The 15,872-nt window shown below is 40.3% G+C and overlaps 1 protein-coding gene across 1 annotated transcript; it reads right to left on the bottom strand.

Moving 5' to 3' along the window:
* Positions 1 to 3,572: 3,572 nt before the first annotated feature.
* Positions 3,573 to 15,519, bottom strand: LOC100889884 (hyalin). Its single transcript, XM_030987476.1, has 15 exons — positions 15,258 to 15,519; positions 14,593 to 14,841; positions 13,928 to 14,176; positions 13,238 to 13,514; positions 12,604 to 12,764; positions 11,597 to 11,845; positions 10,904 to 11,180; positions 10,270 to 10,430; positions 9,263 to 9,511; positions 8,598 to 8,846; positions 7,936 to 8,184; positions 6,929 to 7,177; positions 6,264 to 6,512; positions 5,598 to 5,850; positions 3,573 to 3,639 (listed from the first exon to the last, which is right to left on the bottom strand). Exons 1-15 carry the CDS (start codon positions 15,517 to 15,519, stop codon positions 3,573 to 3,575), a joined length of 3,450 nt encoding a protein of 1,149 aa, XP_030843336.1.
* Between the last annotated feature and the right edge of the window lie 353 nt (positions 15,520 to 15,872).

Here is a 15,872-nt window from a genome sequence, read left to right on the forward strand (position 1 = left end):
ATGTTCTGCCCCTCTCCTTGTTTTGGTCTGTCTCTGCATCTACCTATCTCTCTCTCTCTCTCTACTATTTCACCCTGTTCCCCCCCCCCCCCTCTTGCCTTGCCTCCCTCTTATTCTCTTGCTCTGTCTCTGCATCTCTCTTTTTCTATTGTCTCCCTTTCCCGCCTCTCTTGTTTTCCCCGCTCTGTATCTCTCTTTTCCGCCTCTGGCTTTCTTGTTCTGCTCGCTCTCCTTCGCTTGCCCCGTCTCTGTATCTCTCTTTCTCTACTTTCCCACTTTTGGCTTTCATTCTGCCTCTATTATGCCTTCGGATGCCTCCTTTTAAGTGCATGCATTCCGTTTCCTCTTGTATCTTTCTGTCAAGCTCCTTTATTTTTTACAGGAGTATACCCCGTCTCCTTCGTTTTCTTTGTTTATCTACTGCCATCTTTTTTTTTTCTCTCTCTCTCTTTCCGTTAACACCATAGACCCTTAGAACAAAAAACGGTACGAGAAACATCACTATCACCATCATCACACCCTTTTTTTTTATGGCAGCACCAATAAGGCTCTTGCCTTTTGTAATTAAGCCGTCTCTTCAACCATGCATTGTTATTTCATGATCTCGTCTACAAGTTGTGTCAATGTACTCTTTAAAAAAATAAATGAATGGAATAAATGTCGAATTGAACTTAACCATCATCACCATCACCGTCATCATCACAATTATCATAACTATCACCATCATCATCATCATTAGCATCATCATTTTTACCCAAGTCTATTATCATCAATTTCATGCACCATCGCCACCATTATCATAATCATCACAACCGCCATAATTTATCACCATCGCCATTACCATCATAATAATACAAGGAAAATCAGTATACAAATTATTTGTGCAATCAGGCCATTTTTTACTTCATTATATAAATTGAGATATTTTCAAAACTCATATCTATCTAATAATTCATCACCATCGCCATTACCATCATAATAATACAAGGAAAATCAGGACAAAAATTATTTGTGCAATCAGGCCATTTTTTATTTCATTATATAAATTGAGATATTTTCAAAACTCATATCTGTCTAAACACAAACACAATTCACTAAATGAATTCATATCCTAGATAGCCATGACTTTATGACAAAGATAAAATTGAAAATAAAAAAACAGAATTGATGTAATTCAATATAAAATGTCTGCAATTCATATCCTAGATAGCCATGACTTTATGACAAAGATAAAATTGAAAATAAAAAAACAGAATTGATGTAATTCAATATAAAATTTCTGCAATATATATAAGTGAATGTAATATAAAACATGATATATTTGTCATTTCTGAAGTGCTTTGGTGTTTGAAATACTTTGAGAGGGAAATAAAGTAGGTTCGATATATGATAGTCCATATATATATATGAACATCGCTTATAAGCAAACCTGAAGCAAAATAAAGTCGAAAAATACTTCCAAACATTACTCCCTCCCAACAAAACAACCTAAACATAGCCATTTTTTCAATTGGCATTAAAGTTTGAGCCGTCAACGATTAGTTTGAAGAAAAAAAATAGACAAATGATCAGTTCTGTCGTGACAAAAACGTTAAAAACACAGCATTTCTAGATGAATTTCAGAGAGAAAGGCTAGTAAGGGTTCACAGGGAGAGAATATTCTAAGGGTAATCCCAGAGAAGTAACATAACATAACATATTAACAAATAGTTTCACGAGACGTTAACAAAAAAATCACATCAACATCCAAGCAGCACATTGAAAACAACACCTCCTCCATGTGTCTGCCTTTGACTACGTCTTACATCAACATGAAATTATACAACTAAGAATCTACCGTTAAGCGTACACAGTATTTACAGACATTTGTAGCACAATTAATACATAATGGTTAGATAGATTTTCTTCAACAAACATTGCCTAAAGGCTAATGGCCACAAGATTTTTCCCTTTTGAAAAATCTAATAACCAGCCATTTGAATTCATGTTTTGCATAGAAAGAAATAGATATATTTTCCTCGCATGTACATCCCAATATTTCAATTCTCATAACTTACCATTGGGATTACACAATGGATCTTTCTAGCAAAGGCATGAATGCGATAAGCTTAGATTAGATTTAAATGAGCTTGTGAGCAGTGTTGTGTTTATGAAGGATTGGAATTTCATCTATCTTGCTTCGATGTCAACGAACCATGCCGAGGCGCGGTATGATGTAACAAAGCAACCCAGATAGAGAGATGATGATGACGACGAGCATAATCGCCATGCAGCAGGCATTATATCTGAAATAGACAGAAAGGAATTTATAAGTTATTTTAACTTTGAATAAAAATTTGGTTGACAACTTAGCATCACAAGACTTGCCACCAGTCATTTCAATGGCGTGGGTTAGAATCCCCACCGCTGCCACCATGTAATGTGGTGTTGTTGGCTGTATTACTAAAATACATGAACTTCGTTTTGACAGTGCAGCATGGTTGTATTTGATCAATATGTATGAGATCACATATCACAGATATTACAGTCGCTTTCACCTTTTAATACTTCGGTTCTATCAACCAATAAGAGACCAACAAGAGACTAAACAAAAAATTACATTGACTCCAATGGCCAAGAATTGGTTGGTTTGGAGTTGGTGAAGAGTTGGTGCAGAGGTGTGATCGAGGTATTACAGAGGCTAGGCTTAAAGGGATCGTTTAACAATGTTAAATCCGAGATACACGGCCCTACGTGTTATCAGTGTCTGTGATGTGGTGTAATATTGAAGCCCTAAAAAAATTGCGCTTCAAAATGATCAAGAAGTGCCTCAAAAAAGTAAAAATCTTTGAGTGACCGGTTTTACCATACTCGTTTTCCCCAATAGACTGTAGTGTTATGAAAACCGTCAGGCGAACGGTTTTCTAAATTTGTAATTCCAATCATAAATATCTTGATAATCAGACAGGCGATCGGCTTGTAAAACTCATGGGGTTCCTGACTGACCTAAAGGTTTATAATTATCATTGCATCATGAGCTAAATCCACAATTTTGTTTCAGAATCTGAGACAAAGTTACCGGATCCCTTTAACAGAGGCATATGTGAATGACCGACTCTGATCGATGTTTCATCAAATTACATTACTACTGAACCACAGCTCAAATGCACAATCTTTACATCTGAAGTCAAAGGCTTAAGCACTGTACTACAACACCCTCTCAAAGGTCTCATTACTGTGTATTCCTCTGGTAGTCTTTTATCAGGGTTCCCAGGACTTCATGAAAACACAAATTCCCATTAAAAAAAAAAGATAAATGTTTTTAAAATTCCAAGATCCAGTGGATACAATCTTTGGACACGAGACGAAAAAATAAGAGACCGTTTTTTTTTTAAGGCCGATGAAATTTGCTGATTAATCCCAGATTTTAGCAATTTTTTTTCTTCATATTCCCTAATTTGCAGAATAGTTGGTAACCCGTTCATAGAACGGTTTCCCTATAATTTTGATGATTATCTTCATAGAACAACTAGTATGGAAGGAGTAGGTGTCTTACCCATCTCACAGAGCACACCAGCGTATCTAACGGGGCATTAACAGATGGCTGAGGATGTGGCATCGTCTAGGAGACACATACGCCATTTTGGCATGGGCAGATGTCTGTATAAAGAAAATAAGGCAACATCAGTATAAAACATTATGAAAAATAGGTGTATGAGAGCCAAGTCAAGTAAAAAAAAAAATTCAAAGCTGATATAATTTATTCAATGGCATGCAAACTTATTGAACGATAATTTTTGCCTATGCCCCACCAGGTTGTCAAGGCTTTCTATGAAAAAGCAACTAAATTTACGAAGTTGTTCTCAATGGCAAGTAACATTATAACTGTTATAAGATACTAAAATCAACTCATTTGATTGGCTGAGAGTAAATTTGTCATATAATTTTAGCATTAAATATTGATAAGAGGTTTTATAAAACAAGGCCCAAGTCTGATGGATGGACGCCAAAGATAGAAAGAGGACAGATTCCTCCTGCTGTTCTTGATACACAGGTATTGGGCTGGGATGTAGAAGCACTGTTTACTGGGAGCGCATGAGTTGCTGGAACAAGGGTTGGCACAAACTGAAAATACACACTAACACATGACAATGATTATAACAATAATGATGATGGTAATACAGTGAAACCTGTATATAAAGACCGCTCAAAGGAGACATTAAATGTCTTTAAAGATGGGTGGTCTTTATTTACAGGTTTCAATGAGAAACAATAAATCAAGGGAAACAAAATATGTGTCCTTTTTATAGAGGTGGTCGCTAAACAGGTTTGCCTCGATTCAATTATTATTTTTCACATTACAGTGTACATTCTCCGCTCCCTGGGGGGCATTCCAGCTAGTCACTTTTTGTATAGATGCCTACACATGCTTATCTAACCAGGTATTCATTAAACACCAGTATGGGGAGGAAGGTAAATAAAATGTTATTGACATAAACAGATGTGGTTCATGCAAATTGATAGCAACTCGATACCAATTTCAACTCTGTACTACAACGAGTTCGTAAGCATGCACTTGATTGGAGTTGTGATTTATTGATCAAAACTTTTTATAAGACAAGTTAATATGCCCCTCACAGCTTGGGGCAAACCAGACATCAACGGAAACAATACCAGTAGTTTGGATGTCAATTTATGTTCACAGGTGCCTAATACTTGGTAAATCTATAACAGGGCTTCACAACAATTTTTCTAGAAGGGGGTCAGAATTTTTGGGCTCCATGTGTCGCGGTGCCTATTGGTGTTGAGCCCTGCCTTTAAAGACCCATACAGAAAAGGTGGCCCTTATAGAGAGGTGGCTGCTAAGCCAGATTTGACTATACTTTGTTTACAGACATGGGTTTACCTTGGACTTCAAAAGAGAAGCTACAGCTTGCTGTAAGTCCTTGAGCATCGCTGAAGGTGCAGTGTGCACTCTGATAGCAAACTAATCTCCTGGTTCATTGGAGGTTCACTTGACGGATCCAGAGTTGTCTGTCGCAGTGGGTGGAGCGAAGTTGACATTGATGCTGTTGGCATCTGGTGCGGTGAAATAAATATTGTTTACAGAGGATTGTAAGCCTTGCAGATCTTGCTAACTTACGAGATGGATGGTGCCAAACCAAACTATTACAATCAAATCAAGTTGCCATGTCCGGATAAATTGAAGGTAGAGATATGCAAATGCAACAATGGCCTTTTGTATAGACAAGTACTTGTATTTTGGTAGCAAGATTACACTTAAATAATAATAATAATAAAACTCGGTGCTTTTATAGCATATAACACATTACAGGATAGCATGGAACCCAAGTCGACTTCAGTTCTTTGCTCACTCTGTTCTATTGGTTTGTTTGTTACCCTTTATAGTCTTCATGGTCAAACTCCTTTATTTTGTAAAATATATCAAAAAAATGGTTTGGCTGATCTTATATAATCCAGTGATACACAAGATTATATTTTCAGGCGATTGGTACACTTTAACACGTGTATGTATCTGAAATTTCTAAAACATCAACATTTTTGCTTTTATCTTTACTCCCTTTTAACCACAATCTCTTCTAAACACAAGTTCCTACCTATCTGTGACGGTGACAGACAAAGAGCAGCTTTTGAAGTTGCTGCTTGGGTCTGTGGCGGTGTATGCCACGTTAGTGTATCCCACGACAAACAAAGATCCAGAGCTCTGTGGGGCCGCAACGCTGGCTACACCAATGGGATCGGTCCAGCTGACGGTAGTTGGGCTGCTACCGAAGGGGACGGTCACGTCGATCTTGCTTGGCCAGATGAGGAAGGATGGTCGGGTGCCATCCGTTCCTGGATAAATCGTTCCTTGATGAATCATAATGAAGCAAGAATATCGATTTAAATGGCATATCACCTTTACACTTTTCCCCTAATCTGTACTGAGCATAAACAACTACTTGTATTTCGGTAGCAAGATTACACTTGAATAGGGCACACATGGAACCCAATTCGGACTTTAGTTCTTTGCTCACTCTGTTCTATTGGTTTGTTTGTTACCCTTTTTTGTCGTCATAGTCATACTCCTTCATTGTGTAAAATATCTAGAAATTTTTGTTCGGCTGATCTTATATATTCCAGTGATACACAAGATTATTTTTCCGGCGATTGGTACACTTAACACGTGTATGTATCTGAGTCTTCTAAAACATTAAAAAATTTTGCTTCTATCTTTCCTTCCTTTTAACCTTACTCTCCTCCGAACACAAGTTCCCACCTACCTGTGAGGGTGACAGAGAAAGAGCAGCTTTTGAAGTTGCTGCTTGCGTCTGTGGCGTTGTACGCCACGTTAGTGTATCCCACGACAAAGAAAGATCCAGAGCTCTGTGAGGCCGCAACGCTGGCTACACCAATGGGCTCGGTCCAGCTGACGGTAGTTGGGCTGCTACCGAAGGGGACGGTCTCATCGATGTTTCTTGGCCAGTTGAGGAAGGATGGTCGGGTGCCATCCGTTCCTGGATAAATCGTTGCTTGATGAATCATAATGAAGAAAGAATATATCTTTAAATGGCATATAACCTTTACACTTTTCCCCTGATCTGTACTGAGCATTAACAAGTACTTGTATTTCGGTAGCAAGATTACATTTGAATAGGGCACACATGGAACCCAAGTCGGACTTCAGTTCTTTGCTCACTCTGTTCTATTGGTTTGTTTGTTACCCTTTATTGTCTTCATAGTCATACTCCTTTATTTTGTTAAATACCTAGAAATTTTTGTTCGGCTGATCTTATATATTCTAGTGATACCCAATATTTTTATTCTTCAGGCGATTGGTACACTTTAACACGTGTATGTATCTGAGTTTTCTAAAACATCAACATTTTTGCTTGTATCTTTACTCCCTTTCAACAACAATCTCTTCTAAACACAAGTTCCCACCTACCTGTGAGGGTGACAGAGAAAGAGCAGCTTTCGAAGTTGCTGCTTGGGTCTGTGGCGGTGTACGCCACGTTAGTGTATCCCACGACAAAGAAAGATCCAGAGCTCTGTGAGGCCGCAACGCTGGCTACACCAATGGGCTCGGTCCAGCTGACGGTAGTTGGGCTGCTACCGAAGGGGACGGTCTCATCGATGTTTCTTGGCCAGTTGAGGAAGGATGGTCGGGTGCCATCCGTTCCTGGATAAATCGTTGCTTGATGAATCATAATGAAGAAAGAATATATCTTTAAATGGCATATAACCTTTACACTTTTTCCCTGATCTGTACTGAGCATAGGTCTAAATCAGGACATTCAAAGGGAAGACTGATAAGAAAAATAAGAGGAGCTGGAGTTGAAGTTGCTAGTGACGGTGGCCGCACCCGAGATTTTGGTAAAGATGGGTTTCGGTCCAGGTGATAGTTTGGGATGCAGGGCAGTTGGAGGTGACTGGGGCTGTGTTGTCTAAGGAAAATCAGCAAGTTTATTACAATCATATTAAGAGCTTATTTTCAACACTTTTGTTATGACCTTTGCTTGTTTGTCACATATGCTATTTTGCACAAAACGATAGGTTAAAAATGAAAATTTAAGATGATTTTGATTTCGGTTAGGTTCCTTTGGTCCAGAGTTGAAGTTTAGAATTATGATAAGGTAGCTTAGCGAATTGTAGGGGTAGAAAAGACGCAACTGGAATGCAAAATGACTTCAGTTCTTTGCTCACTCTGTTCTATTGGTTTGTTTGTTACCCTTTATTGTCTTTATAGTCATACTCCTTTATTTTGTAAAATACCTAAAAAAAATTGTTCGGCTGATCTTATATATTCCAGTGATACCCAATATTTTTATTCTTCAGGCGATTGGTACACTTTAACACGTGTATGTATCTGAGTTATCTAAAACATCAACATTTTTGCTTGTATCTTTACTCCCTTTCAACCACAATCTCTTCTAAACACAAGTTCCCACCTACCTGTGAGGGTGACAGAGAAAGAGCAGCTTTCGAAGTTGCTGCTTGGGTCTGTGGCGGTGTACGCCACGTTAGTGTATCCCACGACAAAGAAAGATCCAGAGCTCTGTGGGGCCGCAACGCTGGCTACACCAATGGGATCGGTCCAGCTGACGGTAGTTGGGCTGCTACCGAAGGGGACGGTCACGTCGATCTTGCTTGGCCAGATGAGGAAGGATGGTCGGGTGCCATCCGTTCCTGGATAAATCGTTCCTTGATGAATCATAATGAAGCAAGAATATCGATTTAAATGGCATATCACCTTTACACTTTTCCCCTAATCTGTACTGAGCATAAACAACTACTTGTATTTCGGTAGCAAGATTACACTTGAATAGGGCACACATGGAACCCAATTCGGACTTTAGTTCTTTGCTCACTCTGTTCTATTGGTTTGTTTGTTACCCTTTTTTGTCGTCATAGTCATACTCCTTCATTGTGTAAAATATCTAGAAATTTTTGTTCGGCTGATCTTATATATTCCAGTGATACACAAGATTATTTTTCCGGCGATTGGTACACTTAACACGTGTATGTATCTGAGTCTTCTAAAACATTAAAAAATTTTGCTTCTATCTTTCCTCCCTTTTAACCTTACTCTCCTCCGAACACAAGTTCCCACCTACCTGTGAGGGTGACAGAGAAAGAGCAGCTTTCGAAGTTGCTGCTTGGGTCTGTGGCGTTGTACGCCACGTTAGTGTATCCCACGACAAAGAAAGATCCAGAGCTCTGTGAGGCTGCAACGCTGGCTACACCAATGGGCTCGGTCCAGCTGACGGTAGTTGGGCTGCTACCGAAGGGGACGGTCTCATCGATGTTTCTTGGCCAGTTGAGGAAGGATGGTCGGGTGCCATCCGTTCCTGGATAAATCGTTGCTTGATGAATCATAATGAAGAAAGAATATATCTTTAAATGGCATATAACCTTTACACTTTTCCCCTGATCTGTACTGAGCATTAACAAGTACTTGTATTTCGGTAGCAAGATTACATTTGAATAGGGCACACATGGAACCCAAGTCGGACTTCAGTTCTTTGCTCACTCTGTTCTATTGGTTTGTTTGTTACCCTTTATTGTCTTCATAGTCATACTCCTTTATTTTGTTAAATACCTAGAAATTTTTGTTCGGCTGATCTTATATATTCTAGTGATACCCAATATTTTTATTCTTCAGGCGATTGGTACACTTTAACACGTGTATGTATCTGAGTTTTCTAAAACATCAACATTTTTGCTTGTATCTTTACTCCCTTTCAACCACAATCTCTTCTAAACACAAGTTCCCACCTACCTGTGAGGGTGACAGAGAAAGAGCAGCTTTCGAAGTTGCTGCTTGGGTCTGTGGCGGTGTACGCCACGTTAGTGTATCCCACGACAAAGAAAGATCCAGAGCTCTGTGAGGCCGCAACGCTGGCTACACCAATGGGCTCGGTCCAGCTGACGGTAGTTGGGCTGCTACCGAAGGGGACGGTCTCATCGATGTTTCTTGGCCAGTTGAGGAAGGATGGTCGGGTGCCATCCGTTCCTGGATAAATCGTTGCTTGATGAATCATAATGAAGAAAGAATATATCTTTAAATGGCATATAACCTTTACACTTTTTCCCTGATCTGTACTGAGCATAGGTCTAAATCAGGACATTCAAAGGGAAGACTGATAAGAAAAATAAGAGGAGCTGGAGTTGAAGTTGCTAGTGACGGCGGCCGCACCCGAGATTTTGGTAAAGATGGGTTTCGGTCCAGGTGATAGTTTGGGATGCAGGGCAGTTGGAGGTGACTGGGGCTGTGTTGTCTAAGGAAAATCAGCAAGTTTATTACAATCATATTAAGAGCTTATTTTCAACACTTTTGTTATGACCTTTGCTTGTTTGTCACATATGCTATTTTGCACAAAACGATAGGTTAAAAATGAAAATTTAAGATGATTTTGATTTCGGTTAGGTTCCTTTGGTCCAGAGTTGAAGTTTAGAATTATGATAAGGTAGCTTAGCGAATTGTAGGGGTAGAAAAGACGCAACTGGAATGCAAAATGACTTCAGTTCTTTGCTCACTCTGTTCTATTGGTTTGTTTGTTACCCTTTATTGTCTTTATAGTCATACTCCTTTATTTTGTAAAATACCTAAAAAAAATTGTTCGGCTGATCTTATATATTCCAGTGATACCCAATATTTTTATTCTTCAGGCGATTGGTACACTTTAACACGTGTATGTATGTGAGTTTTCTAAAACATCAACATTTTTGCTTGTATCTTTACTCTCTTTCAACCACAATCTCTTCTAAACACAAGTTCCCACCTACCTGTGAGGGTGACAGAGAAAGAGCAGCTTTCGAAGTTGCTGCTTGGGTCTGTGGCGTTGTACGCCACGTTAGTGTATCCCACGACAAAGAAAGATCCAGAGCTCTGTGAGGCCGCAACGCTGGCTATACCAATGGGCTCGGTCCAGCTGACGGTAGTTGGGCTGCTACCGAAGGGGACGGTCTCATCGATGTTTTTTTACCAGTTGAGGAAGGATGGTCGGGTGCCATCCGTTCCTGGATAAATCGTTGCTTGATGAATCATAATGAAGAAAGAATATATCTTTAAATGGCATATAACCTTTACACTTTTCCCCTGATCTGTACTGAGCATAAACAAGTACTTGTATTTCGGTAGCAAGATTACACTTGAATAGGGCACACATGGAACCCAATTCGGACTTTAGTTCTTTGCTCACTCTGTTCTATTGGTTTGTTTGTTACCCTTTTTTGTCGTCATAGTCATACTCCTTCATTGTGTAAAATATCTAGAAATTTTTGTTCGGCTGATCTTATATATTCCAGTGATACACAAGATTATTTTTCCGGCGATTGGTACACTTAACACGTGTATGTATCTGAGTCTTCTAAAACATTAAAAAATTTTGCTTCTATCTTTCCTCCCTTTTAACCTTACTCTCCTCCGAACACAAGTTCCCACCTACCTGTGAGGGTGACAGAGAAAGAGCAGCTTTCGAAGTTGCTGCTTGGGTCTGTGGCGTTGTACGCCACGTTAGTGTATCCCACGACAAAGAAAGATCCAGAGCTCTGTGAGGCTGCAACGCTGGCTACACCAATGGGCTCGGTCCAGCTGACGGTAGTTGGGCTGCTACCGAAGGGGACGGTCTCATCGATGTTTCTTGGCCAGTTGAGGAAGGATGGTCGGGTGCCATCCGTTCCTGGATAAATCGTTGCTTGATGAATCATAATGAAGAAAGAATATATCTTTAAATGGCATATAACCTTTACACTTTTCCCCTGATCTGTACTGAGCATTAACAAGTACCTGTATTTCGGTAGCAAGATTACATTTGAATAGGGCACACATGGAACCCAAGTCGGACTTCAGTTCTTTGCTCACTCTGTTCTATTGGTTTGTTTGTTACCCTTTATGGTCTTTATAGTCATACTCCTTTATTTTGTAAAATACCTAGAAATTTTTGTTCGGCTGATCTTACATATTCCAGTGATACCCAATATTTTTATTCTTCAGGCGATTGGTACACTTTAACACGTGTATGTATCTGAGTTTTCTAAAACATCAACATTTTTGCTTGTATCTTTACTCCCTTTCAACCACAATCTCTTCTAAACACAAGTTCCCACCTACCTGTGAGGGTGACAGAGAAAGAGCAGCTTTCGAAGTTGCTGCTTGGGTCTGTGGCGGTGTACGCCACGTTAGTGTATCCCACGACAAAGAAAGATCCAGAGCTCTGTGAGGCCGCAACGCTGGCTACACCAATGGGCTCGGTCCAGCTGACGGTAGTTGGGCTGCTACCGAAGGGGACGGTCTCATCGATGTTTCTTGGCCAGTTGAGGAAGGATGGTCGGGTGCCATCCGTTCCTGGATAAATCGTTGCTTGATGAATCATAATGAAGAAAGAATATATCTTTAAATGGCATATAACCTTTACACTTTTTCCCTGATCTGTACTGAGCATAGGTCTAAATCAGGACATTCAAAGGGAAGACTGATAAGAAAAATAAGAGGAGCTGGAGTTGAAGTTGCTAGTGACGGCGGCCGCACCCGAGATTTTGGTAAAGATGGGTTTCGGTCCAGGTGATAGTTTGGGATGCAGGGCAGTTGGAGGTGACTGGGGCTGTGTTGTCTAAGGAAAATCAGCAAGTTTATTACAATCATATTAAGAGCTTATTTTCAACACTTTTGTTATGACCTTTGCTTGTTTGTCACATATGCTATTTTGCACAAAACGATAGGTTAAAAATGAAAATTTAAGATGATTTTGATTTCGGTTAGGTTCCTTTGGTCCAGAGTTGAAGTTTAGAATTATGATAAGGTAGCTTAGCGAATTGTAGGGGTAGAAAAGACGCAACTGGAATGCAAAATGACTTCAGTTCTTTGCTCACTCTGTTCTATTGGTTTGTTTGTTACCCTTTATTGTCTTTATAGTCATACTCCTTTATTTTGTAAAATACCTAAAAAAAATTGTTCGGCTGATCTTATATATTCCAGTGATACCCAATATTTTTATTCTTCAGGCGATTGGTACACTTTAACACGTGTATGTATCTGAGTTTTCTAAAACATCAACATTTTTGCTTGTATCTTTACTCTCTTTCAACCACAATCTCTTCTAAACACAAGTTCCCACCTACCTGTGAGGGTGACAGAGAAAGAGCAGCTTTCGAAGTTGCTGCTTGGGTCTGTGGCGTTGTACGCCACGTTAGTGTATCCCACGACAAAGAAAGATCCAGAGCTCTGTGAGGCCGCAACGCTGGCTATACCAATGGGCTCGGTCCAGCTGACGGTAGTTGGGCTGCTACCGAAGGGGACGGTCTCATCGATGTTTTTTTACCAGTTGAGGAAGGATGGTCGGGTGCCATCCGTTCCTGGATAAATCGTTGCTTGATGAATCATAATGAAGAAAGAATATATCTTTAAATGGCATATAACCTTTACACTTTTCCCCTAATCTGTACTGAGCATAAACAAGTACTTGTATTTCGGTAGCAAGATTACACTTGAATAGGGCACACATGGAACCCAATTCGGACTTTAGTTCTTTGCTCACTCTGTTCTATTGGTTTGTTTGTTACCCTTTTTTGTCGTCATAGTCATACTCCTTCATTGTGTAAAATATCTAGAAATTTTTGTTCGGCTGATCTTATATATTCCAGTGATACACAAGATTATTTTTCCGGCGATTGGTACACTTAACACGTGTATGTATCTGAGTCTTCTAAAACATTAAAAAATTTTGCTTCTATCTTTCCTCCCTTTTAACCTTACTCTCCTCCGAACACAAGTTCCCACCTACCTGTGAGGGTGACAGAGAAAGAGCAGCTTTCGAAGTTGCTGCTTGGGTCTGTGGCGGTGTACGCCACGTTAGTGTATCCCACGACAAAGAAAGATCCAGAGCTCTGTGGGGCCGCAACGCTGGCTACACCAATGGGATCGGTCCAGCTGACGGTAGTTGGGCTGCTACCGAAGGGGACGGTCACGTCGATCTTGCTTGGCCAGATGAGGAAGGATGGTCGGGTGCCATCCGTTCCTGGATAAATCGTTCCTTGATGAATCATAATGAAGCAAGAATATCGATTTAAATGGCATATCACCTTTACACTTTTCCCCTAATCTGTACTGAGCATAAACAACTACTTGTATTTCGGTAGCAAGATTACACTTGAATAGGGCACACATGGAACCCAATTCGGACTTTAGTTCTTTGCTCACTCTGTTCTATTGGTTTGTTTGTTACCCTTTTTTGTCGTCATAGTCATACTCCTTCATTGTGTAAAATATCTAGAAATTTTTGTTCGGCTGATCTTATATATTCCAGTGATACACAAGATTATTTTTCCGGCGATTGGTACACTTAACACGTGTATGTATCTGAGTCTTCTAAAACATTAAAAAATTTTGCTTCTATCTTTCCTCCCTTTTAACCTTACTCTCCTCCGAACACAAGTTCCCACCTACCTGTGAGGGTGACAGAGAAAGAGCAGCTTTCGAAGTTGCTGCTTGGGTCTGTGGCGTTGTACGCCACGTTAGTGTATCCCACGACAAAGAAAGATCCAGAGCTCTGTGAGGCTGCAACGCTGGCTACACCAATGGGCTCGGTCCAGCTGACGGTAGTTGGGCTGCTACCGAAGGGGACGGTCTCATCGATGTTTCTTGGCCAGTTGAGGAAGGATGGTCGGGTGCCATCCGTTCCTGGATAAATCGTTGCTTGATGAATCATAATGAAGAAAGAATATATCTTTAAATGGCATATAACCTTTACACTTTTCCCCTGATCTGTACTGAGCATTAACAAGTACTTGTATTTCGGTAGCAAGATTACATTTGAATAGGGCACACATGGAACCCAAGTCGGACTTCAGTTCTTTGCTCACTCTGTTCTATTGGTTTGTTTGTTACCCTTTATTGTCTTCATAGTCATACTCCTTTATTTTGTTAAATACCTAGAAATTTTTGTTCGGCTGATCTTATATATTCTAGTGATACCCAATATTTTTATTCTTCAGGCGATTGGTACACTTTAACACGTGTATGTATCTGAGTTTTCTAAAACATCAACATTTTTGCTTGTATCTTTACTCCCTTTCAACCACAATCTCTTCTAAACACAAGTTCCCACCTACCTGTGAGGGTGACAGAGAAAGAGCAGCTTTCGAAGTTGCTGCTTGGGTCTGTGGCGGTGTACGCCACGTTAGTGTATCCCACGACAAAGAAAGATCCAGAGCTCTGTGAGGCCGCAACGCTGGCTACACCAATGGGCTCGGTCCAGCTGACGGTAGTTGGGCTGCTACCGAAGGGGACGGTCTCATCGATGTTTCTTGGCCAGTTGAGGAAGGATGGTCGGGTGCCATCCGTTCCTGGATAAATCGTTGCTTGATGAATCATAATGAAGAAAGAATATATCTTTAAATGGCATATAACCTTTACACTTTTCCCCTGATCTGTACTGAGCATTAACAAGTACCTGTATTTCGGTAGCAAGATTACATTTGAATAGGGCACACATGGAACCCAAGTCGGACTTCAGTTCTTTGCTCACTCTGTTCTATTGGTTTGTTTGTTACCCTTTATGGTCTTTATAGTCATACTCCTTTATTTTGTAAAATACCTAGAAATTTTTGTTCGGCTGATCTTACATATTCCAGTGATACCCAATATTTTTATTCTTCAGGCGATTGGTACACTTTAACACGTGTATGTATCTGAGTTTTCTAAAACATCAACATTTTTGCTTGTATCTTTACTCCCTTTCAACCACAATCTCTTCTAAACACAAGTTCCCACCTACCTGTGAGGGTGACAGAGAAAGAGCAGCTTTCGAAGTTGCTGCTTGGGTCTGTGGCGGTGTACGCCACGTTAGTGTATCCCACGACAAAGAAAGATCCAGAGCTCTGTGAGGCCGCAACGCTGGCTACACCAATGGGCTCGGTCCAGCTGACGGTAGTTGGGCTGCTACCGAAGGGGACGGTCTCATCGATGTTTCTTGGCCAGTTGAGGAAGGATGGTCGGGTGCCATCCGTTCCTGGATAAATCGTTGCTTGATGAATCATAATGAAGAAAGAATATATCTTTAAATGGCATATAACCTTTACACTTTTTCCCTGATCTGTACTGAGCATAGGTCTAAATCAGGACATTCAAAGGGAAGACTGATAAGAAAAATAAGAGGAGCTGGAGTTGAAGTTGCTAGTGACGGCGGCCGCACCCGAGATTTTGGTAAAGATGGGTTTCGGTCCAGGTGATAGTTTGGGATGCAGGGCAGTTGGAGGTGACTGGGGCTGTGTTGTCTAAGGAAAATCAGCAAGTTTATTACAATCATATTAAGAGCTTATTTTCAACACTTTTGTTATGACCTTTGCTTGTTTGTCACATATGCTATTTTGCACAAAACGATAGGTTAAAA

This window comes from Strongylocentrotus purpuratus, unplaced genomic scaffold (genome assembly GCF_000002235.5).
Source record: "Strongylocentrotus purpuratus isolate Spur 01 unplaced genomic scaffold, Spur_5.0 spur5_scaffold_16, whole genome shotgun sequence".
NCBI lineage: Eukaryota > Metazoa > Echinodermata > Echinoidea > Camarodonta > Strongylocentrotidae > Strongylocentrotus > Strongylocentrotus purpuratus.

What these genes read in the sequence shown, in the direction of transcription:
- LOC100889884 (XM_030987476.1), bottom strand. Translation starts at nt 15,519, where the DNA reads ATGATTCATCAAGCAACGATTTATCCAGGAACGGATGGCACCCGACCA. An exon ending in TTTCTCTGTCACCCTCACAG is followed by an intron (nt 11,846 to 12,603) that starts GTAGGTGGGAAC and finishes TGATTCATCAAG; the next exon opens with CAACGATTTATCCAGGAACG. An exon ending in TTTCTCTGTCACCCTCACAG is followed by an intron (nt 8,185 to 8,597) that starts GTAGGTGGGAAC and finishes TGATTCATCAAG; the next exon opens with GAACGATTTATCCAGGAACG.